Here is a 23,319-nt window from a genome sequence, read left to right as displayed (position 1 = left end):
AACAAAATAAAAAAATTCCTTCCAGTAGCACCTTAGAGACCAACTAAGTTTGTCATTGGTATGAGCTTTCGTGTGCATGCACACTTCTTCAGATACACACGAAATGCACACGAAAGCTCATACCAATAACAAACTTAGTTGGTCTCTAAGGTGCTACTGGAAGGAATTTTTTTATTTTGTTTCGACTACATCAGACCAACACAGCTACCTACCTGTTGCTAAAATAGATCACTCTCTATAGTGGGAAACTCTGATCTGGCCAGTGGGTCAGATCCTTATCTCTTCCCACCTACAGGGGCCAAGTCTGACAGTGACCTCTCATACTATGGACATCACCACTTTCTGGAAAACCCAAATCATTGCTGTTGATGTGTTGCTGTTGATGTGTTACTACAAAAGAGAGAAGAAACTCTAGGAAAATGAGTGGGGAAAGCAGGTTAATAAATTGGCTGATGACTGGAAGCCTATATAGGCTGTATAAATTAATGGCTTTTAAAACTAAACATCCTGATCTGGTGTGTAACACACACACGGGACAGATTATATTTAAAACACGTATATTCAGGCAGCTGAAATGCCACCTTCAGTTTTTAATCAGAAATGCAGTCTAGCTTGCAGGCAAATACTGTAAATGTTACTGTTCAGACTTCTGTTTCAGTGTATCTGAAGAAGTGTTGCATGCATATGAAAGCTCATACCTATAACAAACTTAGTTGGCCTCTAAGGTGCTACTGGAAAGATTTTTTTATTTTGTTCAGACTGTTATCCTAAAATAGGAACCCTATAAAAGAAAGTGAAAGTATCTGACCTCTGTTTAACCATGTTCCTTCTTTTGCACAAATGGAACCTGTAAGAACAAGGATCAGGGACTTCTGTTTGACTCCTCGTGTCTTAGAAAGGAAACTCTCTAGCAACCAGCAATTTAAAGGATTTATGTTGCAATAAGCTTTTGCTGGCAGATTGCTTTTAGGACCACTTGTTTACATGCATGCCTCCCAAAGCCTTAAGATCTTCTGGTAAGACACCACTTGGGGGTAGGGGGGGGGGCTCCCTTCACTTACTAAGATCCATTGAGTTAGGGAATGGAGAACAGGTCTTTTCTGTAGTGGCAGCCTGCTTGTGGAGTACCCTCCTCTTAACTCTGTATGTTAAAGAGGATTTGGGGATGTATTCAGTGGCACATGCTCTTTTCTTACAGGGTGCTGGGTAAGCCTGCTGGAATTAGCCATTTCCCCTGGCAAACAGACAGTGTACCTAGAATACACCCAACACTCCCCAGCTGCTGTGAATTCCAATGGATTTCCTAGCAGTGATGAAAGGTGTGGTGGGTGCCCACCATTACTGATCTTCTCACTGTGGAGCCTCCTGAAACTTTGAAGGAATTCCAATATTTCCCACCAACAGGGCTTGAAAATATATGAGATAACCTACTATCAGAAGACAAGTTGGGGGAGTTGGGTTGGCAGAGGCAGTGCTTGTTGCAGCCAAAGTTGGTTGATAATTCTGACTGGTTAAGCAGAACAGCTGTGTGAGCCAATTTTACAATAGCAGGAGGATAGCATGATTTGGGAAAGGATTGCAGCTCAGTGGTTAATGGTTCGGTCTCCAGCATTGGCAGGTACAGCTGGCAAACACTCTGGCCTGAAACCCTGAAGAGCTGCTGCCAGTCAGAGTAGATGTACAAATGATCTGACTCGGTATAAGGCAGCCTCCTATGTTCCTAATGCAGTCAACAATGGCTGCCTGCTTGCAAATGTGACCAACCACACAGTGGCTTCCTCTATGCTGCAGGAGACATTTTCTCTTCTACAGCTTAAACAATACCATTTGCTTTTAAAGCATGTGTCTTTGGTCTGATGTGGTTGTCATTGGGTTGTTAACTTCCCCTTCTATTTTTGCAATAGTTCCTGTTCGAAAGCACTATTTCAAAATGAGTCACTTACTGCATGCAGCCATGGGAGGTGGCTTCAATCTTCATTAATATTCTGAGTGCAACCAAGGAAGATTCAGAGAGGAAGAACAATAATTCAGTTTGCCCGGACTGTGTGATTTCCTACACTTGGGTAAGGTAAGCAGGTGGTAACACTAGCAAACTATCTTTCAGCAGCAACAGTTAGGATTATTAGTGTGGGGCCTGTGGCACTATTCAGTGCAATGAGTAGCATCAGACATAGTGCATGTATCTCTGTGACAGTGTGTTTCAGGAGTAATTGTGCTCTGCTTCATAAGCTGCTGTAAAATGTCAAATTGTACTCCAAAGCAATGCTGCTTTGACACTGCACAGAAGGGAGAGGCCCCATTAAAATAGTATTTGGGCACACATAAATGTTGCTAATGCAGGAAAGACCCCTTTAAAATCAATGGGACATTCTGGCAGTTTATAAACTGAAAATAACTATTTATTGTTCCTTAATGTTCCTTTGCAGTATTTGTCAAATGCTCTGAGGGTTGTTGTTGTTGTGTTGTTGTTTTTAAAAAACCACACACAATCAGGCAGTGTATAAATTTTATTAAAATTAATTAATTAATTAATTAAAGGTACATGGTTATGTAATCTGACGTACTCTGCCTAATGCCTAATACTAAATTATTTTTAGTAGAAGTTGCTTATCTGTAGCCCATATTTCCACAGTGCTTGTAAATTATGAATAAAAGCTGGTCTTGACAACCAACACGAACCTCTCTTTCCATTGTCAGCATTATTACTATCATTATTGATTAAATTTGTATACCGCCCTTTATCCAAAGAGCACAGGGCAGCTCACATCATAAAAAATGAGAAATGAGAGCACAGAATACACAATAAAACAAACCAATAATTCCTCTCCCACAAGCACATTTAAAAGGTCATGGGATGTTAATCAGCCAAAGGCCTGGCCTGGCTATAGAGAAACATTTTCACCTGGTGCCTAAAAATATGTAATGAAGGTCCCAGGTGAGCCCCGTTCTCCTGTTGCCACCCTCCAGACCTCTCATGGGAGGAGGCACACAAAGAAGGGCCTCAGATGATGATCATTTCTGCGTCCTCCACCCTTTAAGACACTCTCTGAAAGGATAGGTGAGAATAGGACTTGCCTTGTAGCATGTTTCAGAGTGCATTTGCTAGCTGTAGTGCTTTCCGATGAAATGTGCAAAAATCCATGTAAATGTGAATCAACAAATAGGAGGGGTTAACTCTGATTTGTGTGAAATAATAATAAGGGGCCTGGCCATTATAGGTTTTACGCTTACCTTACAGAGTGATTTAGAGTTAGACCAATCAAACAATGAAAGCTTAGTGTGGGAAAACAAACTCCTGCCTCCACTGAATCACCTCTTGCGGTAGTTGGCCTGGTGCAAGCAGGATTTCCTCCTCCCACACAATTCCTTCCCCAGTTTTTCCCCTCAGAAGTTGAGGACTGTTACGCAGAGCTGCCTTGGAGAGCAGTAACTGACTCTCATGGCTATGTTTTTTGCTTGAAAGATAGTAGCAACATGTCTCTTGACTTGATAAGAGACTTCAGGGACACGAGATAACGTAGCTGCAGACTTTGAAACAACAGCCTGTTCAGTCTTCGCTGCAGGTCCTTGTTTTTGAACACACTGTAGAGTCTGTTGAGGTGTCCTTGAACTTGTTGAAACATAACCTCAATTATGGTAAAAAGTTTGCCAGATTAACAAAGGGGGGGAACGAGCCAGTTCGTTCTTTAACAGAAAGTGTATTTGCATTAGTTTTTGTTTTTCAAATGCAAATACCCTTAGTGTAAGGTGGGGGAGGGGCTAGTGATTATCTCAGCCAGGTGGGGAAGAGGACAATCTCCTGCTGAGGTCCCGAAGAAGATCCCTCCTCGGAAGCTGTTATTTGCAGTGGTGCCAAAGAGCAGCAACCTCCTTTTCCAAGTGAGTCATAGTTGTGTTTGCAGCAACTTTCCACGCTGCAGCGATAAACTAGCAGGAAATGGGAAAGAATTCCCTCGTTGCTGGAACCAGTGCTTCTCCCTCTATGGAGGAATTCCACTATCTCAGCTGAATTTGCAACAAAACTTCCGCTTGGGGCTGCCACCAGTGCCTGTGCTGTGCGTGTTGACTCTCACAAGTAAATCACAATGCGTTCAGTGGGGCGTGCTCTTCCCGGGTAAGTGTGCAGAGGGTTGTGTCTGTCTTTTATTTTTGTTAATACCCCACCCTCCCTTGCCTTCTTCCTCTATTTTATTTGCTTGTTCATTGCTCACAAACTGGTCTTCATTCACTTCCTGCCATCCGGTTTATCATATCTTTAAAAGACTTTAAAACAGCTTTAAAACACATTCGGAGTACATTTCCTCCCCTCAAATAATTTTGGGCACAGTAGTTTGTTCAGAGTGGCTGGGAATTGTTTGTGATGGATAAACTACAGTGCCCAGAATTCTTTGAGTGGGGGAATGTGCTTCAAACGTGCATTAAAGGTGTACTGTAGTGTGTTTGCAGCTGTAATTTGTGTTTTTAATTCCTTCCACACACCCTTTCCCCCTTCAGTTACAGCCGGATCCTAGGCACCTTTTATTCAGAAGAATATATTGCTGAGTTTCATAGGACTCACTCCTAAACAATGTGTCTAGGATTGTGAAGTAATAAGATGAAAGTCCCAAAACATGTACAGAGTGTGTTTCCTTCAGTCCTGCCTAATTGCATTTCAGATCCAACAATGTTCTTGACTATTGGCCCAGGGAAACTTATGCACTTGATTTGTAACCAATTACAGTACATAAGTCTTCCTAGTTCATTTACGTTCATTTATAACATTTTATACTTTAGCATCCTTAGCATCAGAGCAACAAACGCAAGTCCCATTTTAAAATGTGAAGCTCTGCACATGATCTCTCTTTTTCATTCTTCAGAGTTGTCTTCTTTCTTTCTTTTGCTCTAACAACATATCAGTAGTTGCAAAGTATAGAGTTAAAGGGGCGGGTAAGATAAAATGCCCCTCTTTCTGGAATTGTGTGTTTTCTTTCTTTCTGGTGTCCCAGCTCAACATCTCACTTTGTGCGATGAGGCTGTGATTTCATTGTTGTAACCTGACACAAACTTTTACTCTGGAATAATCCCTACTGAGCCTAGTGGGATTTATTTTGCATAGGATCAGTTTATACCATGTGAATTGTGTCCAATTAAGTTATACTCAAGAGTAGGCCTACTAAAATCAATGTTAGCCATGGCTATTATTTTTAACGCATCTGAGTAGGACTAACATTGCATACAACCCTGTGTAGGTGGCACAGTGAATTGTGCACCTTTGGAGGTGATGGGTGCATTTTGTGTTTCTCATTTGCAGTAACTTTACCATTGAAATCCTCCCCTCAATATCATTAGGTTCAGAGTCCAAAATGATCTAGTGGCACCAGTGTGTATTTGCCTTGCGGGGATTTTTGTTAGCTTTCCTTCTTCTTGATAACATTGATAGCATGTATGACTAAGAGCATTTTAAACGAACATTTCTAGATAACCTTTCTGCATCACTATTTTAATATTTAGAAATCGTTTCTGAAATGAGAACATTATTCACATTACTAAGGCTTTGTTAGAATTAGGGTATTAGTTACAGGTAGGTAGCCGTGTTGGTCTGACGTAGTCAAAACAAAATTTAAAAAATCCTTCCAGTAGCACCTTAGAGACCAACTAAGTTTGTCATAGGTATGGGCTTTCGTATACCTATGACAAACTTTGTTGCTGTTTAGTCGTGTCCGACTCTTCGTGACCCCATGGCAAACTTAGTTGGTCTCTAAAGTGCTACTGGAAGGATTTTTTAAATTTTGTTTTGCTTAGGGTATGTTTGCACAAGCCTGGATTTTCTTTTCATGTTCTTCCAGTTTAGTTTGATTTCTCCTTTGACAGCGCAGGCTGTAGCCTGTAAGCAAACCAACCTCTCCTCCTTGCTAATTTCACTGTTGCCACCAGGTAAAAATATCTCCCCACCCCACCCAATTCCTCCTAACCCCCACCCATCCCCACTAAACAGCTGTTTAACCACCTGGACTTTAGCTCACCCAGCCTACTCTCGATACTGTACTGGGTAGTGTGTGATGGCAGTTGTGCGTGGAGTGAATAACAAGACCTCACACCAAACTTTTCCAAAAAAAACATTGTGTATTTACTTACAGGTTTAGCAAGGCAACAAATTTTTAAGAAAATGGTTTCTTATAGGGGCAACCCCAATTTTTACATTTTTAGCAGTTGCCCATAAGAGTAGTTGATTTCTCTATTTTGGTTTTTTAAAATCTTTAAATACTTTATTGAAACAACACTTTAAAAGCAAATAAACAATAAACAAACCACAAAACAAAACTGTCTGCTTCTCTGACCAAACCAATACTGACAATTTGCATCCACAGTTCAGCTTCTGCATCCCTTTGTAGTTTTCTCTGGGCTCCTTTGGTGTGGTGCCTAACTGTGGTTTCCAAACACTTCCCAGTGTTTCAGGTCTCTGAAATGGTTTCGTCACTTTTTCCCTCTTGCAGCTTTTTACATTTATGACTCCACAACCTTCTGCTGAACTCCCATATTCTTTAGCTGGACTTATAGACCATATTTTCACTCCCCCTTCCACCCTTTTAACTAGGCACAAGGAGAGTCTTGGTTAAGAACAAGGATAAACCTTTGACCTTCCTTTAAGGAAAAACCTTTGACCCTCCTTTGAAGGACTTCCAGCACAAAACAGACCCTTGTGCTTTCTGTTAAAATTTGACCCGCTTACACATGACAGTTTCTAAAGCAAAAAAGCAAGTGTTTTTATGAGTTTGGTTTTGAAACCAAAACCCCCAACACAAAATGACATGCTCTTTACGAGTCTTGTGCTTTGCTGCTTTGGAATAGGTCCTTTTGAGTCATCTCTGTTTTTAGTGTGGATAAGCCAGTGTATATCCTTATTGGAGTGCAAGAGGAGAGGAGTCTCCATCTAAAAATAGCTAGGACCGTATAATACCAGAAAAATCTACAAACCCTGCAATAAGAGGGAAAGGAAAATGCAAGTATTGATGGGAATGGGTGAATTGGTGAACAAACTGTCTTTTTAACTGGCTGGGATGAGGGACAATACAGAATGTATGAAGCAAATTATGGAAATGTCAGGATGTGTTTAATGAGATGCTAACTTGATTACTAACACAAACCTTGGATACGACCAGAAATAAATACAGTACTGGATGGGTTGCTGACAGTGCTGTACAGTTGGGTACAAATCACACTCGAAGTGGCTCACCCAGAGTCACAATTATAGTTTCCTGGTCATGGTCTTGCTGCTGTTACCGGAACATAGTTGGGGAAGCAGGAAGGAGGTTGGGGCTGTGCAGCTGCACCAGTGATTTAGGGAGTTGAGGGATAGCTCAGTCAGTAGAGCATGCGATTCTTAATCTCAGGGTCGTAGGTTTGAGCCCCACGTTGGCTGAAAGATTCCTGCATTGCAGGTGGTTGGACTAGATGACCCTTGTGGTCCCTTCCAGCTCTACAACTCTGTGATTCTGAAGCCAAACCAGCAGTTCTGTAGAGCACCTGAACAGCCTTGACCTGTTCACCAACTCAGCCCTTTCAGTAAATGGCAGCATTGCTACTGCTGGGAAGGTAGTGTTGCAGTTCTGCCCCATCTGGTAAACTGCTACTGAATTGCATGCAGCATAACTGGAGGAAAGTTTGGGACCAACAGCATAGACATTTAGAAAAATATTACACCATTAAACTTCTTAATGTACAGAACGATGTCTGAAAATAATAACTTTATCTTGCCACAAGCATTTCCCTCTGCCATCTTTAGTCCATGCTAACATCATATCACACTTTTTCTGTGTGTTTCAGCATTCGTTTGATGTGAGGCCTTAACTGGTTCACACCCACAGAACACTGGCTGGCTGAATAAATGGAGAATGAATCAGACCTGGATTTTTCTGAGTTTTTAGCTGCTGAGCTGCGCATCTGTGTGGAGCAGTATCTACTCAAGAAGCTACCTGCTCATCATATGTGAACAGGAAACGCACAGAGCAAAAAGTCTGACATAGGCAATAAAGTTAAACCACACTGCATGATGCTTTTGCCTCATGGAAGGTTTTTTAACTATGAGATCCAACTGATTGAGTGAAGGATGCAGTTCAGGAAAAAGCTGTGGAGCATCCTGGCCCTCTGCCTTGTATTTTTCCTTTGGAAGGTTTACAAGGCTGTGTATATGGGCCCTTTGCCTTCCTCTGGAGAATGGCCACTGATGGAGTCTCCCTGGGAGGGAAAGATGTGCAGCCAGAACAGGTGCACAGAGCATAGCAAGTTGGACTGGTTTTGTGATCACTTTGATGCCTCGGTAAACTGCCTGCTGACTCTTAGAAATCCAGAGGTCCCCTTGGAGGTTCTGCAGTGGTGGCTGGTGAGTGTTGCACCACATTAATGGCAAACACGCAGAAAGGCTCCTCCCTGATGTGTCCATTGAGCTAAATGAAACACAGAGCATCTCCTTACTTCTTTGAGTGTTCAGAGGTTCAGGCAGTGTACTGCATACCTTTTTTTAGTTTGGTGTTTGTTTTGTTTTTAACTCCCAACTTCACCAGGAGGTCCAGCACCAAGGCCAGCTGCTGTAAATTACTGTGAGGTGGGTCCTTCTCCTGGAATGGTCCTGCAGTTCCCCTCTCACACAGGGATAGCCGCACCAAATGCAGAGCAAGGAAGAGTTGGCAAATGTTTTACATGCTCTGCATTTGTTCCAGCCACTAATCGTCACCTGTCTGTGCTGGAGGTCCAGCCCATTGAAATTATACAGGCTCTGACATTATCTACATTTTATCAGATCAGCACTGGGTTTTGGGTGGTATGGGCAGTTCCCTCACACAGGGCATTGAGCTGAGGGAGCACAAAATTGAGAAGATCCATAGTTGAGAAGATCGATTAGGGAGTGCCCAATTTTGGCCTCACACAGGGCATCATATTAAAAAGATATTAACGAAGTCCAACCATCAGATGCCAGAGTCTCACCTATTACTATAGGTTTTCTTGTGCACTCTGGTTTCCATCACGTTCTGTTCTGGTGCGCCAGAAGCGGTTTAGTCATGCTGGCCACATGTCCTGGAAAGCTGTCTGTGGACAAACGCTGGCTCTCTTGGCCTGAAAGTGAGTTGAGCGCCACAACCCCACAACACCTTTGACTGGACTTAACCTTTCAGGGGTCCTTTCCCTTTTACCTTTACCTTAGAAGGATAAGTTGACTCATGGGTCAGTTTTTCTGGGAAACCATTTTTATTTATTGCAGTGTTGTACACTGCTATGATATTTGCTGATACAGTCATACCTCGGTTTAAGTACGCTTCAGGTTGAGTACTTTCAGTTTAAGTACCCGTCTGGAACGGATTAATTCACTTTCCATTACTTTCAATGGGAAAGTTCACTTCAGGTTAAGTACACTTCAAGAACAGACTTCCGGAACCAATTGTGTACTTAAACCGAGGTACCACTGTATTTAGCCGAGCAAACACTCTCCCTGAGCAACTTTAGGAGGAAGGCACAGATATAAATTCAATAAATAAAGTAACTATTTATTGCTTTATAACTATTTATTACAGCAACCATTACTCATCATTTAGCCCATGGTCATAATTACCCTAACAAAAGGACGATCTGGCCAGCATGTTTGACCAATCTTAAACAGTCCTTCCAGCTTCACTAACTCTCTCTTGTACATATACCCAGCAGTCTCTCAATAATGAGGAAAGAGTCCTGGCTGCAGGACCAGGAAAGCCACTGGGTGGGAGATGTACAGATGCCAACTGCTTTACCCAAAGAGAGCTCCTGTGCTTTTATAGTTGCATGGCAGGGAGAAGCCACCCAGCAGAAATGTCTTCCATTTCTGAGATTAAAAAAAAAGCAGCAGTGACAGCACATGAACAATGTTTTCCTGACTGACAGCACAGGAGCCACCCTTGCATGAGGCATTCTCGTTAAAGATATTTGCCTTTGTTCTGTATCCCTATTCAGAATAGTTAGCAGTCAGTCAATTGTACCATCAAATATTTCTCTTTTGTGATCTGTTTAAGCAGGCAGTTCCTTTTTTTGTTTAAAGAAAAAGATGCTATTGGAAAGCAGGTTCTACACCCCCTCCCTTAATGTCCTCTGTTAGTATTTATTAATAATAAAAATAATTTTATCTCATCCTCTTCAAGGAGCCCAGGGTGGTCATAACAACATACTGGGGGGAAATTACAAAGAAAAAAAATTAAACAACTAAAAGCATACTTTGTTCCATTAGAAGCTGCAAGGCTATCAGGATGGAAGCCAACTCCAGAAGATAATAAAGGACTTGTTTTACATCCTTCACTCCCCTCCTGTTACAGTCCAGGATTTTAGCCAGTGTGGAACATGTGCTGTGGTGGGCAATTCAGGGAGGCTGAAGGGCTCTAAATATGGAAAAAAGATTGACTCTCACCACTTTGTGCTGAGGTAAGTGGAGTAAAGTATATACACCCTACCTTGGGCTTCATAACATTAGTGTGAATAATGCTGAAAAGTATTTTTGTGTGGTATTGTGTGTATTGTAGTATTATGGCTGATGAGAAACCATTCCTTTGTTAGGCAGATTATTTGTTAATAGGTCAGAATGACTGGCTGATGAGAGATAATTGTTGGGGGTATTATCTCTTGATACTTTAAATCTCTCTCTCTGATGGTTAATACTGAAGACTCAGCCACAGAATCATAGTTGGAAGGGACCATTAATGCTTCGCAGTTTGTATTTTTTTAAAAAAATAATAATGAAGCCATCACCTTCCTTTTTTTTGAAATACTTTTTATTAAATTTTCCAATTAAAACACATCAAATCACATTGAAATTATTCTCAATTACATTTTTACAAATCCAAATTAATCCTACAATTCCAATTAAAGGAAACATTCCAATTATAGCCAATTATACTTAATTTTTCGGACTCCCATGCCTCAGATTCCCAGAGCTCCCTGCTAATCACCAATATCCCTTGCTTCCTTTTCAATTTATCCCTTATTTAACAGCCTCTGATATAAATATCACATATTTTCAAGTCCGTTACTGTCCTTTCTTGGCCTCCAAGTTTACGTTGCCAGCCGGATGTTTCCAAATACTTTCTGTCTCTATGTGGACTGTATCTGTAACCTCCCTCCAATCTCTGGCCCCTAATATCAATTAAGTCATAACTTATATCCAAATTCCTCTCCATGGCTCCTCCGAAAATAGAATCACAGTCTTTCCAGCAGAAGAAAAGCCAGACGTCCCTTCTCACCAGGCGGCTTCTCTTCTACCTCTGACTGCACTCCATTCCAGCGCCATCTTGTTTGATTTACGAACTGCGACACAAATCTTAAATCCTCCTTACAGTCACAAATCTTCATCATCTCAGCCATGGCCAGGATTTTAAGGGAGATTTTTGCAAAGATGTCAAATTATATATAATTCATCCAAATTCATATTTCTTTAAAGTTCCATGTCCACCAGTTTGTACTCTCCATTATCCTGCTGCTCTAGATCAAGTCCGATGTTCCGTCCAGGAAAGGTATTTAATAAATTATAGACAAAGAACAAAGAAAAGGGTTGCTAGGGAATAGTTGCTAGGAATAACAATCCCAACTCCAGATTTGCATAGTTCTGAAAATCCTGAAATACTACCTATTTTTGAAAATAAAATCAGGGGCGTAGCCAGGATCAAAACTAGGGGGGGGCAAGCCATGGTCGATCAGGGGCGGGGCCACAAAGTGGGAACGTGGGCGGGGCTACAGGGCCAGCTGGCCTGACGACATTGTGGCGGCAGCGTCAGCGGCCACCTTGTGCTTCTGGGGCTGGCAGCGTCGGCGGCTACCCTGCTTGGCTGGAGAGGACGGGAGGGTCGGGCAGGCGAGAGGGGGTGGCAGGGCGGGCGAGGGCGAGGCAAGGCACGGCCGCAGTCACGACGGCTCCGAGGCGTTGCTGCATATCAGCATAATATTTCAACCATGTCGTGGGGGTGGCAGGGCGGGCGAGGGCGAGGCAAGACAGGGCCGCAGTCATGATCACTCCGAGGCGTTGCTTCATATCAGCATGATATTTCAACCATGCCGTGGGTTCAAGCCCCACCTTGGGGAAAAATCCTGCATTGCAGGGGGTTGGACTAGATGACCCTTGTGGTCCCTTCCGACTACAATTCTATGATTCCATTGATATATTATACTGTATAGCATATGCATCATTCTGCTTTCTTGAATTGTCCTACTGCTAGGCATAGCAGCCAACTCCTAGAGGCCTAGGTGCATCTCCCCCCCCCCAATTACTGGTAAATACCGTATTTGAAAGAGTCACCCCCCATGTTGATGGGCTTTCTATGTGGGGCTTATCTGCCCCCCCCCCCAGTATTTTATTAAGGATGGAAGAGGGAGGGAAGGAAGGAAGAATAGAGAGAGGGATAACTCATATTTGTGGGTGCCTCTGGGTGATGCTGTGATGCTAGAACTCTGCAGCAAGAGGACGGGAGGGTCGGGCAGGGGAGAGGGGGTGGCAGGGCGGGCGAGGGCGAGGCAAGACAGGGCCGCAGTCATGATCACTCCGAGGCGTTGCTGCATATCAGCATAATATTTCAACCATGTTGTGGGTTCAAACCCCACATTGGGGGGAAATTCCTGCATTGCAGGGGGTTGGACTAGATGACCCTTGTGGTCCCTTCTGGCTACAATTCCATGATTCTATTGATATATTACCATAGCATATGCATCATTCTGCTTTCTTGAATTGTCCTAGGCATAGCAGCCAACTCCTAGAGGCCTAGGTGCCTCCCCCCCAATTACTGGTAAATACTGTATTTTAAATAGTCATTCCCCCCCCCATGTTGATGGGCTTTCTATGTGGGGCTTATCTGCCCCCCCCCCCAGTATTTTATTGAGGATGGAAGAGGGAGGAAAGGAAGGAAGAAATAGAGAGAGAGATAACTCATATTTGTGGGTGCCTCTGGGTGACGCTGTGATGCTAGAACTCTGCAGCAAGAGGAAGATACTGGTACACCTGTACAGGAGCCTTGTAAGCAGCTTTCTCTCTGCTTGATTTACAGCAGGCTTGTCCAACAGGTAGATTGTGATCTACCAGTAGATCACTGGATGTCTGTGGTAGATCACTGCTAGATCACTGGCACCCCTAAAAAAAGCTCACCCAAAATTTTCCTCCTCCCTAAAAAAAGCTGAACTATGACCTGAAGCCCTAAACAAAAATGGGCCTCCCTCCCTCCTAAAAGAAGCTCAACAAGTTTGACCTAAACCCCCAAAACAGGGCTTCCCTTCCTTAAAAAAAACTCAACAGCTTTGACCTGAACCCCCCAAAAGGGGGTAGATCACTCCCAGTTTTTAACTCTGTGAGTAGATCAGAGTCTCTTGGGAGGTGGCCACCCCTGATTTACAGTATACAGATGCAGAAGGAGGGGCAGACTGGAAAAACCACTGCTTTTTATAAACATCACTGTGTCTATCAAAGCTACAGCCCCCCCTTTCTTATTCACTTCCTTTTAGCCTTGCAGGGCCACCTTAGTCAAATTGAATCCTCTGCACCCTCATTAAATCGCCAAAAGAACTGTTAATGCGATCCCTGAATGCTCATTAACAGCTCCCACTGAAGAACAATAGGGTGAATAGGGTGAACCTTGCCTGAAGGGATATTCTTCTCCCTTGTCTTAACTGCTTAAGTACTGGTAGCCACTTTGCTTTATTTATTTGATGTGTTTTTGTTACAGCTGTGTTCCTGCCCCCCCGCCCCCCCCCCGCCCCCAGCAAGTGGAGAGCTGCTCTTGCTAAAGCAAAGCCCTTTCCACTTCAGTTTTTGGAGGGGGAAAGTGCTGGTTATGGTCTGTAAAATACAATAATTTTTTGCTTCTAGGGGGGGGGCAGCTGCCCCCTCCTGCCCCCCCTGTCTACACCCATGAATAAAATCTGGTAATCTACAGTCCTGAAAAATGGCATCTGATTGATGTCCCTAGGCCTCAACCCATCAAATGTCAGATTCAGACATTGACCATCCCCATGTTCCTGGACTGGATATTTTGTGAAGCCTCTGATCATGTTTCTTATGTCCTTTGAGGATGAACACAGCACAAACTGCAGGTTTTGAGGAAGATGTTGGTACAAGAACCACACACCATTTCATGTACCCAGAGAGTGCTATAGACCTGCATGCTGGCGTCCATCTTGTGCTCGTCCCCTTCAAACCTCTGGATCTCAAATGGCTAGCTAGTGCTTTTTCCTCAGGAGAAATTAAGCGGTGAGCACTTTGTCTAATTGGAGTACAAAAAGCTAGGCAAGTACTACAGCGGGAACAAAACCTTGAGCATTCATTTATGGGGCAGTTTCCTTTGGGCACAACTTCTGCACTGTGAGTGGATATTCTGCTTGAACTCCTTAAAAAGACAGCACAGAGCTGGAAAAGGTGCAGAAAAAAGAAATCAGAATATCAAGGGGCTATGTGAGTAAATGTTTGTGTGCTTGTTTGGTTTTTTTTAGTTTAGAAGGGATTTATATGGGAGACTTCATAAATAAAATGTGGATGAAGTGGAGAGAGAGCTTTATTTCTTCCTTTCCCATGGTACAGTGGAACCTCGGTTTACACCTACCTCCGTTTATGAACGCCTCCGTTTACGAACGCTGCGGACCCAGAAGTTTTACATTCGGGTTCCGTAGTGCTCAGATGCGCGAAAGCAATCTATCGGCGCTTTGTGCACGCACAGAAGCATGCCTTCGGCGAGCGAATGCCTCGGCGAGCGAACACCTCCGCGGAACGGATTGCGTTCACAAACCGAGGTACCACTGTATTAGAAATGGGTCATCAAATGAAGCTGAATGGTGGGGGTTTCAGGACAGACAAAATGAAGTACTTCTCCAAACAGTGCATGATGAGGATTTCATTCCTCACAATAAACATTCCTTGCTAAGAGCAGAGTTGGTTTCTTTGTGCCGTTACATAGTCAGTAGGGAAATCTTGAAGTGACCCTTAAAAGCTTCATTGAGACTACAAATTTGTCCACTATGGGCTTAAGTGAGTGCTGCAAATGTATGGAAATATGCTTGTAATAACAGGAGCGCACCCAGTCAATCCTTATTCAGAGAGTTGCATGACTGCTTCCTCTCCAGGAATGGGTTTTATGTATACTGAACACTGGAGGGGAAAATTTGATGGTAAAAGTAATAAAATGATGAATGCTATTCTTCCTTTTCTTTCATAGTACATACCAAAGAGTCAAGCCCTTCATTGAAGCTGATAAAAGCAAGGTAAGTTGTGAATGCAGGCAATACGTTGATTTGGATCTGTCATTGCTTGTTTAATCTGTGAATTTAAGGACTGGTATGTGCAACTGCGGTGTTTTGTTTGTTTTTACAGAAATTGTCAGTGTGGCCCGTACAGTCTTATTCCAGGACTCTAGAATGGAGGTAGAGGAGCTTTAATCTCCTCCTGCCCCAACTATGTTCCCAATCCATATCTTCCCCTGCAATTTGGAGGGGGCTGGAAGGGATAGCATTGAAACAAATGGAAGATTTCACGGCAATGCAGTGAGGATGGGTAGTGGGTATAAAGCCATCCAACCCCTATGCTAGAATCCTGATCCAGACGGGGGGGGGGCATTGGCAATTTCTGCAAACAAAAGAAACAAAAAAGATATTGGCACTTAAAAGCACATAAAATGTAGTTTTAATGGGCCAGCTTTTAGGGGCGAGGAAAAGGTTATGGAGTAGAACAACACAAGTCTTGAGGTTTCCGGCAGAAAATGAACAGCTTCATTAATTTCAATAATACAAGAGTAAAATTCTGTTTTACCTTCTGAAATAAATCATTAGGCCAGAGGTTTTCAACCTTTTTGGGTCCGTGGCTCCCTTGACTAACTGCATTCTTTCTGCAGCACCCCGTGGGGCTCAGAGGCCCAGTTATGTCACCCCTTGCCTACAGAGCTGGCAGCCCCTCAACTTTTTTTGAACACCCTCCCTTGTGGAGTGTTCCCTCAGCTTCCTCTCTCCAGCTGCCACCCCTGGTCTCTGAGCTGCCCCCCGCAAAGAGAGAGGTGCCTCCTCACACTGCCCCACAGGGGCCTGGGAAGCACCCCCTGGGCCAGCCCGAGGTGCACCATTTGCTTGAGCTCATAGCCAGGGCTGCTGCAACAAACAGCTGTGCAAGCCTTTGGGAGGCAGAGATGTGAGAGGGCATCAGAGGAGGGAGGGAAGGAAAGAGGGGCAGAGGCCAGTGTTGCCTGCAACACCCCTGACCACCATTCAAGGCACCCCACCATTCAAGGCACCCCAGTGTTGAAAACCACTGTGTTAGGCCTTTGAGTCTAATGAAACGCTGTACAGTAGTCCCTCGACTTATGAATGACTCGACATCCGTAGGTTTCGACTTACAAATGGGACAAATGGCTGCACGCTTACAAATTTTTCTACATCTGAACGGAAACCGTTGGCGGTTTTTAATGCTGTTTCCTCGACTTATGAATTTTTAAATGCAATTTCCTCGACTTACAATTTTTTCCGAATATTTTTTTTCCTATGGGAAGCCGCGCTTCCACTTGCGAACTTTTCGACCTACGAATGTGCAATCGGAATGGATTAAGTTTGTAAGTCGAGGGACCACTGTACTGGAAAACTTGTATTTGTATTATTATTTACATTCTTTCTTGCCTCCAAGGAGCTCCAAGGGGCACACATGATTCCCCTGCTCCTCACATTGTCATCACATTTACCCCTGTAAGGTGGGTTAGGCTGAGAGATGGTGTGACTGATCTCTGACAGACATTCTCGACTGTGTGTGGATTTGAACCCTGCTCTCCCAGGTCCTAGTTCAACACTCCTCAGCCCTATAGCACAAGTTCAGAAATGAAAAACTAATACAAATTGGGCTTAGGTTACTCATGACTGGAGTGACTAATGTTTAAAAAGGCAAGGGCTGTTGTAATTGCTTTTTAGTTTTAAGGAAATATTTATTGAAGGTTATTTTGTACTTCTATGTGAACTGATGTTTCATTTGTTTATGTGAACTTCTTGGGAGATTTATTTTATCAAGCAGCATGAATTTGCTTTAAGTAAAAGCAACACCTTTGCTTTTAATGTGTTGCATAGGAGTCACAAACCATCTCATTCTCATTAGCTATGCTTGTGGCAGGTGGGGCAATTTGAGGAAGAGGCTATGACAGTAGGTGAGAACTTCTCAGTCCAAATGTTTTTTCTTCTCCTCAGGTCTTAATACTAAACCCTGCCTTCCTAAAATATATTCACGATAAATGGATGAAGCGCTTTGGAAGGTATCCATCCACTGGATTCGCTGCACTGCTTTTTGCTATCCATACGTGTAAACAGGTATGTACTGTACAGTGATCTCCAGATGTCTACAGATGCAGGCTGCTGTTGATATTGCAATGCAGTGCATTTGATTGTGAGGCAACTTGCCTCTTTGGGCCATGTTTACAAAGCAACTTTTCTCACAACTGATTTGGTGACAGAATGGTAGTTCAGAAAGTACATGGGCAGAGTCCCTCAGAAAACAAGATAGTCCTCCATGTTTTGAAACACTGAAGTTGACTGAAGAGATTGCATGTGGCAGGTATTGAAACTGTGCTGGGTGTCTTATGTCTTGATCACTAAGTTGCAATATAATAAGAGATTTTTTTAAAAAAAATAACCTAAAAATTACTCAAATTATACAGAAACAAGCAGGCCTTGATAATAAGCTGGCAGTGTGACTTTCCATTTTTGTTTCATTGTCTTTGCATAAAAATCCATCTCCTCTTAAAGAATGAACTAAACCTGCCAAAATTCCATACAGCCCCAAATTAAATTAGGAGTGACACTGGAGGAAGGATATCTATTAAGCAGCTATTACAGTAAATTCTGCTTTTTAATGCAGTAGGATATGTTTTCACATTTAAAAATCTTTGCCAAAATTAACCTCACCACTGCTATCTTTATATAATGGAGTCTGCTTCTGTAAAATGTGGCCACTCCTTGCAGGGTTAAAGGTAAAGGGACCCCTGACCATTAGGTCCAGTCGTTACCGACTCTGGGGTTGCAGTGCTCATCTCGCGTTATTGGCAGAGGGAGCCGGCGTATAGCTTCCAGGTCATGTGGCCAGCATGACAAAGCTGCTTCTGGCAAACAGCACACGGAAATGGCATTTACCTTCCTGCCGTAGCGGTACCTATTTACAGTGGTGCCTCTACTTACAAATTTAATCCGTTCCGAAGGCACCTTCGTAAGTCGAAAAATTCGTGAGTCGAAAAACGCCATTGGAAACGCGATTTCCCATAGGAATGCATTGAAAATGGAAAAATCCGTAAGTCGAAGCAACCCTATCTAAAACCGCTGTGGGTTTTTTCCGGATGTTGAGACATTTGTAAGCGTGCAGCCATTACCCCCATTTGTAAGTCGAAAACTTCGGTTGTTGAGTCGTTCGTAAGTCGAGGTACCACTGTATCTACTTGCACTTTGACGTGCTTTCGAATTGCTAGGAGCTGGGACTGAGCAACGGGAGGTTAGATTATCGACTATTAAATTTAAATTTAAGAAAGCTTTATTGAGAGATCACAAAACAAGCAGTAGAAGTTAGTATTTAATGAACCAGAAGAAGGAGTTGAGGGAAGTTGGGGGGGGGGGAATTGGGGGGCTGTATTTTCCTTTTTCTTTTGTTGCGGCAATGTTATTGTGATGAAGATTTTTTTTTCGTAAAACTTAATTTTTTTGTTTTTGTTTTAAATAATTTTTATTACCAATGGCTGCATGTAGCTGACCACCACTCACTGCCTGCAGACTTCTGAGAAACAGAATGCTAGGTTAGGTAGCAGCTTTTGGGCTACATAGGCCTCATGCTCTCATTTCCTTCCCCATGATGCTTTGTGTGTCAGGTATCTGCATTTGGTTTCGGCGCAGACAGCAGAGGGAACTGGCACCACTACTGGGAAAAGAATCGGTACGCTGGAGCATTCCGCAGGACTGGGGTCCACAATGCCACTTTTGAACTGGCACTCATTGAGAGACTAGCAGCTGAAGGCAGAGTATCATTTTATAAGTAGCTTGTTCTGGTGCCCCACAGACTTCAAAGTCACTAATCCAAGAAAGTGAAACCCAAATCCTGGCCCCAATGATGGTCTTTTCAGCCACAAGAGAAGCAAGGTGGATGGATTAGAGATCAAAGCACAGTTCAGCAGCCCAGCGCAGGTATGTATGTATATACATATACATACACACGTAACACTACTTCTGAACGGATTACTTTCTTAGCAAGATGGTCAACTTAAAATGTTTTTCTTTAAATTAAATTTGGACAATAGAGGCTATCTCCGATAGCTGACTTTGTTCTTCTCTTTCATTGCATTTTATGGACAATATAGGTTGCTTTATCCTTGGACAGAGATTTCAAAAAGCTGATATTGACAGTACCTCTCAGGCCTACATTTGTGCTAAAGCCGCTGTTATTTAAGTGGTTAAGAAAGGCTAAGTATAAGGCAGGCATCCCCAAACTTTGGCCCTCCAGATGTTTTGGACTACAATTCCCATCTTCCCCGACCACTGGTCCTGTTAGCTAGGGATCATGGGAGTTGTAGGCCAAAACATCTGGAGGGCCGCAGTTTGGGGATGTCTGGTATAAGGTATCAAAGGAGCTGGGAAGCAAGCACAGACTACTGAGCAATATTCTTGGCTGCAATGCTATTTGATACAGTGTGTTGAAATATGAGTAAAAAAAAGCAAATATTACACGACTTTATTAAAACTTTTTCCTGAGAATTTGGTCCAAACAAAGGGTAGCACTGTGTACAAATTAAATAGAAAATATTTGTTTTACACATGTAAAAGGTCTTGTGTTCCATATTATTGATTTCTCTTCATTTCATAATCTAGAAGTTGAGAGATAGGCCAACATATAAGACAAGTACTGAAATCTAGGGTATACAGCACTGCCACAAAAAATGGATGTTTAAATTAATCCCCCGTTTTACTTGTGAAGAGAAACTGATGATAGTTCCAGTCTTGGTACAAGTCCAGGGATCTTCTTGGCACCCTCAAAATGACCATTTGTTTAATTCCTTCAAGTTCTTCAGAGGGGATTGCACTTGATAATTATGTTGTTTTTCCGAGTTCTATTTTCTTTTGAATGACCCGAGCTGAATGATAGATCAAAGAATCAATGAGTCCTGCCACTGGAAGAAGGAGGAAAATGAAGGTCAGGTTATATGTTCCATATTGACAGTGCATGTAAAGAGGAAATTAACAAGAAACCCCCCTCTTTCTTCCAAAATATTGCTTTTAGGTGTTCGGGGAATCACTAAACTTGTCAAAGCAGCGAGGAAATAGTGCACTGCCCAAAGAGCCATATCAGACAATCAAAATATGCTGTTCACTAATACTAGTAGGAGACATTTTTTGATGAGCAAAAATGCAACTGAATGGTGCTTATTTTATATGTATAGAAATCAGATGTACTATAATATTTCAACAATCATTGTACTACTAGTGATGATTCTGCCCTCTTTGTAAAAACAAGTTTTGAAAGTGCCTAGGATGTTGATCAAAACATTTGCAAGCTAAACTTTAGATCCAAGATGTGTGAGAACAATTAAAATATTCAAATACCTGTAAATACTCCTCCAATGATGGCACAGACTCCTGTGAGAAAATGTGTAAAGGACCTATATGGGGCAAGGGGGAAAAAAACTTTGATTACCCTGTAATGTGTACATTATGAATGAACAAGTTAAAACTTGGGGGGGGGGGATGAAACACATGGATTACTGTATTTACTCTAATCTAATGCTCACCTTTTTTGGCCAAATCACGTTGCGGAAATTAAGGTGCGCATTGGATTTGATGGTGCATTAGACTCGAGTAAATACAGTAATTCAATCCCACTTGACCATGTCCAATGAACACTTAGGTTCACAAGGCAGTCAAAACGTAACCGCTTCAAATGGAAGCTTTTGGCAACTATCTCTACTGTACAACCTATTTGTATGCATCAAGTGATGAGAAAATGAAACATAATTTTATAAGCAAGTTGTAAAATGGGTTCACATGAAAACTTCTCACCTGTGTTTCTCTGTTAGTTTCACCATCATGGGAGAAAGCTCATAGAGCACAAATACTCCAGGGAGACCCTGGTCTCCAATTAGCCCGTTAGCTACTTTCTCATGTCGTGTTACTGAAAACTGATTTGATCTCACCACCTAGTAGAACATAAGTAGAACATAATGTTACTCTTAAACTAGTTAAGACACACAATTGACTATATAGGATTTGGAGCTGGGTTGAATTTTGCCACAATGCATTCTTCCCCAGCAGGAAGCATTAAGTATACCTTAGTCCAGGCACCCCCAAACTTTGGCCCTCCAGATGTTTTGGACTACAATTCCCATCTTCCCCGACCACTGGTCCTGTTAGCTAGCGATCATGGAAGTTGTAGACCAAAACATCTGGAGGGCCGAAGTTTGGGGATGCCTGCCTGTCCTCTCTCTCTCTCTCCACCCCCTCTCTGCCCAACACAAAGAAACCACCTACCCAAGTCCTACAATACACTCAAGATAATTCCCCCCATGACTCATAACTGTCCTGTCTTCACACTAGCTTCTCTAGCCTGAGGAAACTGGGTCCACAGCAATAAAGAGTTCTCTTTCAGAAATCCCCATGTGGTTGCCCTCCACACTTTTGCAAATCTGGAGCTTTGATTGTTCAGAGGCTTATTGGTAATAAGATACACAACTCTTTGCAATTTCATTTCCTCCACATTTGCTCATGTCCCAACCCCTAATTACACTGCAATAACCTGGACAGCACTATTCTATATTAAAATATAATGCTAGGTTTTGGTGTTTGTTTGCTTGTTTTTAAAAGAAAATGTGGGGATCTCACCTCACCATCGACCTTCATATACACCGTGGGGACCACTTTTACGAAGTACTGGAACATCATGGATGCTAAGTGCAAAATACAGTGTTAACAGGCCAAAGCCCCCTTATACAGAACTTAATGAAATTGATATGGGGCAAGAAGGAATTTGAATAGATAATTAGTAAGCAGCAGTAACTTTGAAGTGGGAAGTTAGAATTCTATTGAGGTCCAAGCCACATAGTAAAAACATTTGCTATAATGATTTAGTCTACAATCTTACCAGCAGGATCTTATTGAAGAGCAGGTGAGGGAGGGAGAGAAAAGAAACTCAAGATTTCATTCCCAGGGAAGAAAGATAAGGCTAGTTTGCTCTCACTATTCATATTTATTTTGCTGTGGGTTGTGGGGAGAAGAGGCTCTGTCCCTATAACTCCATCTTTCTGACCTGGGAATGGCTTAGAAAGTAAAAAAAAGGGGGTGTAGGTGTGTGGAGAAAGGAGAAAAGACAATTCTTTCATGCATGCACCCCTGCCTGTAACTCACTGTCAGCCAGGAAGGAAGAGGAAGCTTGCTGGCATCTTTCCCATTTTACTGAGCCAGAAGCCAGCCAGTTAGTTGCCCAACTTTATATTAAAATAAATGCATATATACATAACTTGTGTGGCGTTACCACAAATGTGATAGTCTTCACTTACACAGTTTTATTCCCTTCTCATGCAAACCTAAATTTAATATTAATTAAAATATTTTATTTATTTCAATTATTATTTATAAAATAGGCTCTTAACCCTTCAGTGCATGTGAGTAGAAACATCCAAGAGCTGTGTCTGCGGTGAGAGCATGACTACAGCCCAAGAAGCAATGTTCAGTGTGATTTGTGGATGGTATTAGAGGCATGCGTTTTTGTTTTTAATTTTATATTATTTTAAATCTCCTATGGCCTGTTGTTTAGAAAGTAGATTACCAGGATCCTGCACGTTGGACCACCAAGTAGGTTGATGAACTAAACATGAGGGTCTGCTTGTTTACCCTGATGTAGTGAGAGGGAGATAGAAACTAAAAGAATGTGACTGGATTAAGTGAGACAGTCCTAGGTTAGACAGTAACCATCATATTTTGGCCAGTTCATTGTTTAGGTCCTATTATAAGGGAAGGGAAGAATTTATTATTATTACCATACTTTTCAGTCTATAAAACTATTTGGGGGGACTCAAATTTAAGAAAATGAGGGGTTATGGCACAGAGTTTTTGAGCTTTTTTTAGAGGGGATTGCCAAGAATCACTCACCCGCACATGTTGCAAACTCCGCCTCTCAGCTGTCCAATCACCCGCCCAACTTCCCAAGCATCAGCCAATCAACACCACCCATTGACGCAGCAACCAATAACACGCACAATATCAATCAAACTTCCACCCTATGCACTATCCATGTATCAGAAGACATCTACTTTTTAGCATGATTTTTAAAGAAAAAAACATAGTATTATACACATAAAAGTACGG

At 42.4% G+C, this 23,319-nt stretch overlaps 2 protein-coding genes across 7 annotated transcripts in view; one reads left to right on the top strand and one right to left on the bottom strand.

Annotated features, from left to right (window-relative positions):
- The first annotated feature begins 1,919 nt into the window (after window positions 1–1,919).
- LOC118088254 (CMP-N-acetylneuraminate-beta-galactosamide-alpha-2,3-sialyltransferase 2) lies at window positions 1,920–19,728 on the top strand. Of its 3 annotated transcripts, none has more exons than XM_035121643.2 (7): window positions 1,920–2,063; window positions 7,804–8,359; window positions 10,229–10,419; window positions 14,042–14,221; window positions 15,180–15,225; window positions 17,179–17,298; window positions 18,840–19,728. In XM_035121643.2, the coding sequence occupies exons 2-7, from the start codon at window positions 8,087–8,089 to the stop codon at window positions 19,005–19,007; spliced, it is 978 nt and encodes a 325-aa protein (XP_034977534.2). In that variant the 5' UTR covers window positions 1,920–2,063; window positions 7,804–8,086; the 3' UTR covers window positions 19,008–19,728. The 3 variants fall into 3 exon arrangements, with proteins under 3 accessions (XP_034977534.2, XP_034977533.2, XP_034977531.2); XM_035121642.2 differs by lacking the exon at window positions 1,920–2,063 and adding an exon at window positions 3,202–3,879; XM_035121640.2 differs by lacking the exon at window positions 1,920–2,063 and adding an exon at window positions 3,202–4,114.
- The window catches only part of ERGIC3 (ERGIC and golgi 3), a 17,292-nt gene continuing 13,654 nt past the window's right edge, over window positions 19,682–23,319 (bottom strand). For all 4 annotated transcript variants that reach the window (XM_060277215.1, XM_035121637.2, XM_035121638.2 and 1 more), the window contains 4 exons: window positions 21,838–21,902; window positions 21,019–21,155; window positions 20,566–20,621; window positions 19,682–20,132 (listed from right to left, as the gene is read on the bottom strand). In XM_060277215.1, coding sequence (XP_060133198.1) covers window positions 20,053–20,132; window positions 20,566–20,621; window positions 21,019–21,155; window positions 21,838–21,902 — 338 coding nt within the window. In that variant the 3' untranslated portion in view covers window positions 19,682–20,052. The remainder of the gene's footprint in view (window positions 20,133–20,565; window positions 20,622–21,018; window positions 21,156–21,837; window positions 21,903–23,319) is intronic.

This window comes from Zootoca vivipara, chromosome 7, assembly GCF_963506605.1.
Source record: "Zootoca vivipara chromosome 7, rZooViv1.1, whole genome shotgun sequence".
Classification (NCBI taxonomy): domain Eukaryota; kingdom Metazoa; phylum Chordata; class Lepidosauria; order Squamata; family Lacertidae; genus Zootoca; species Zootoca vivipara.
This window is presented reverse-complemented; position numbering and strand designations above follow the sequence as displayed.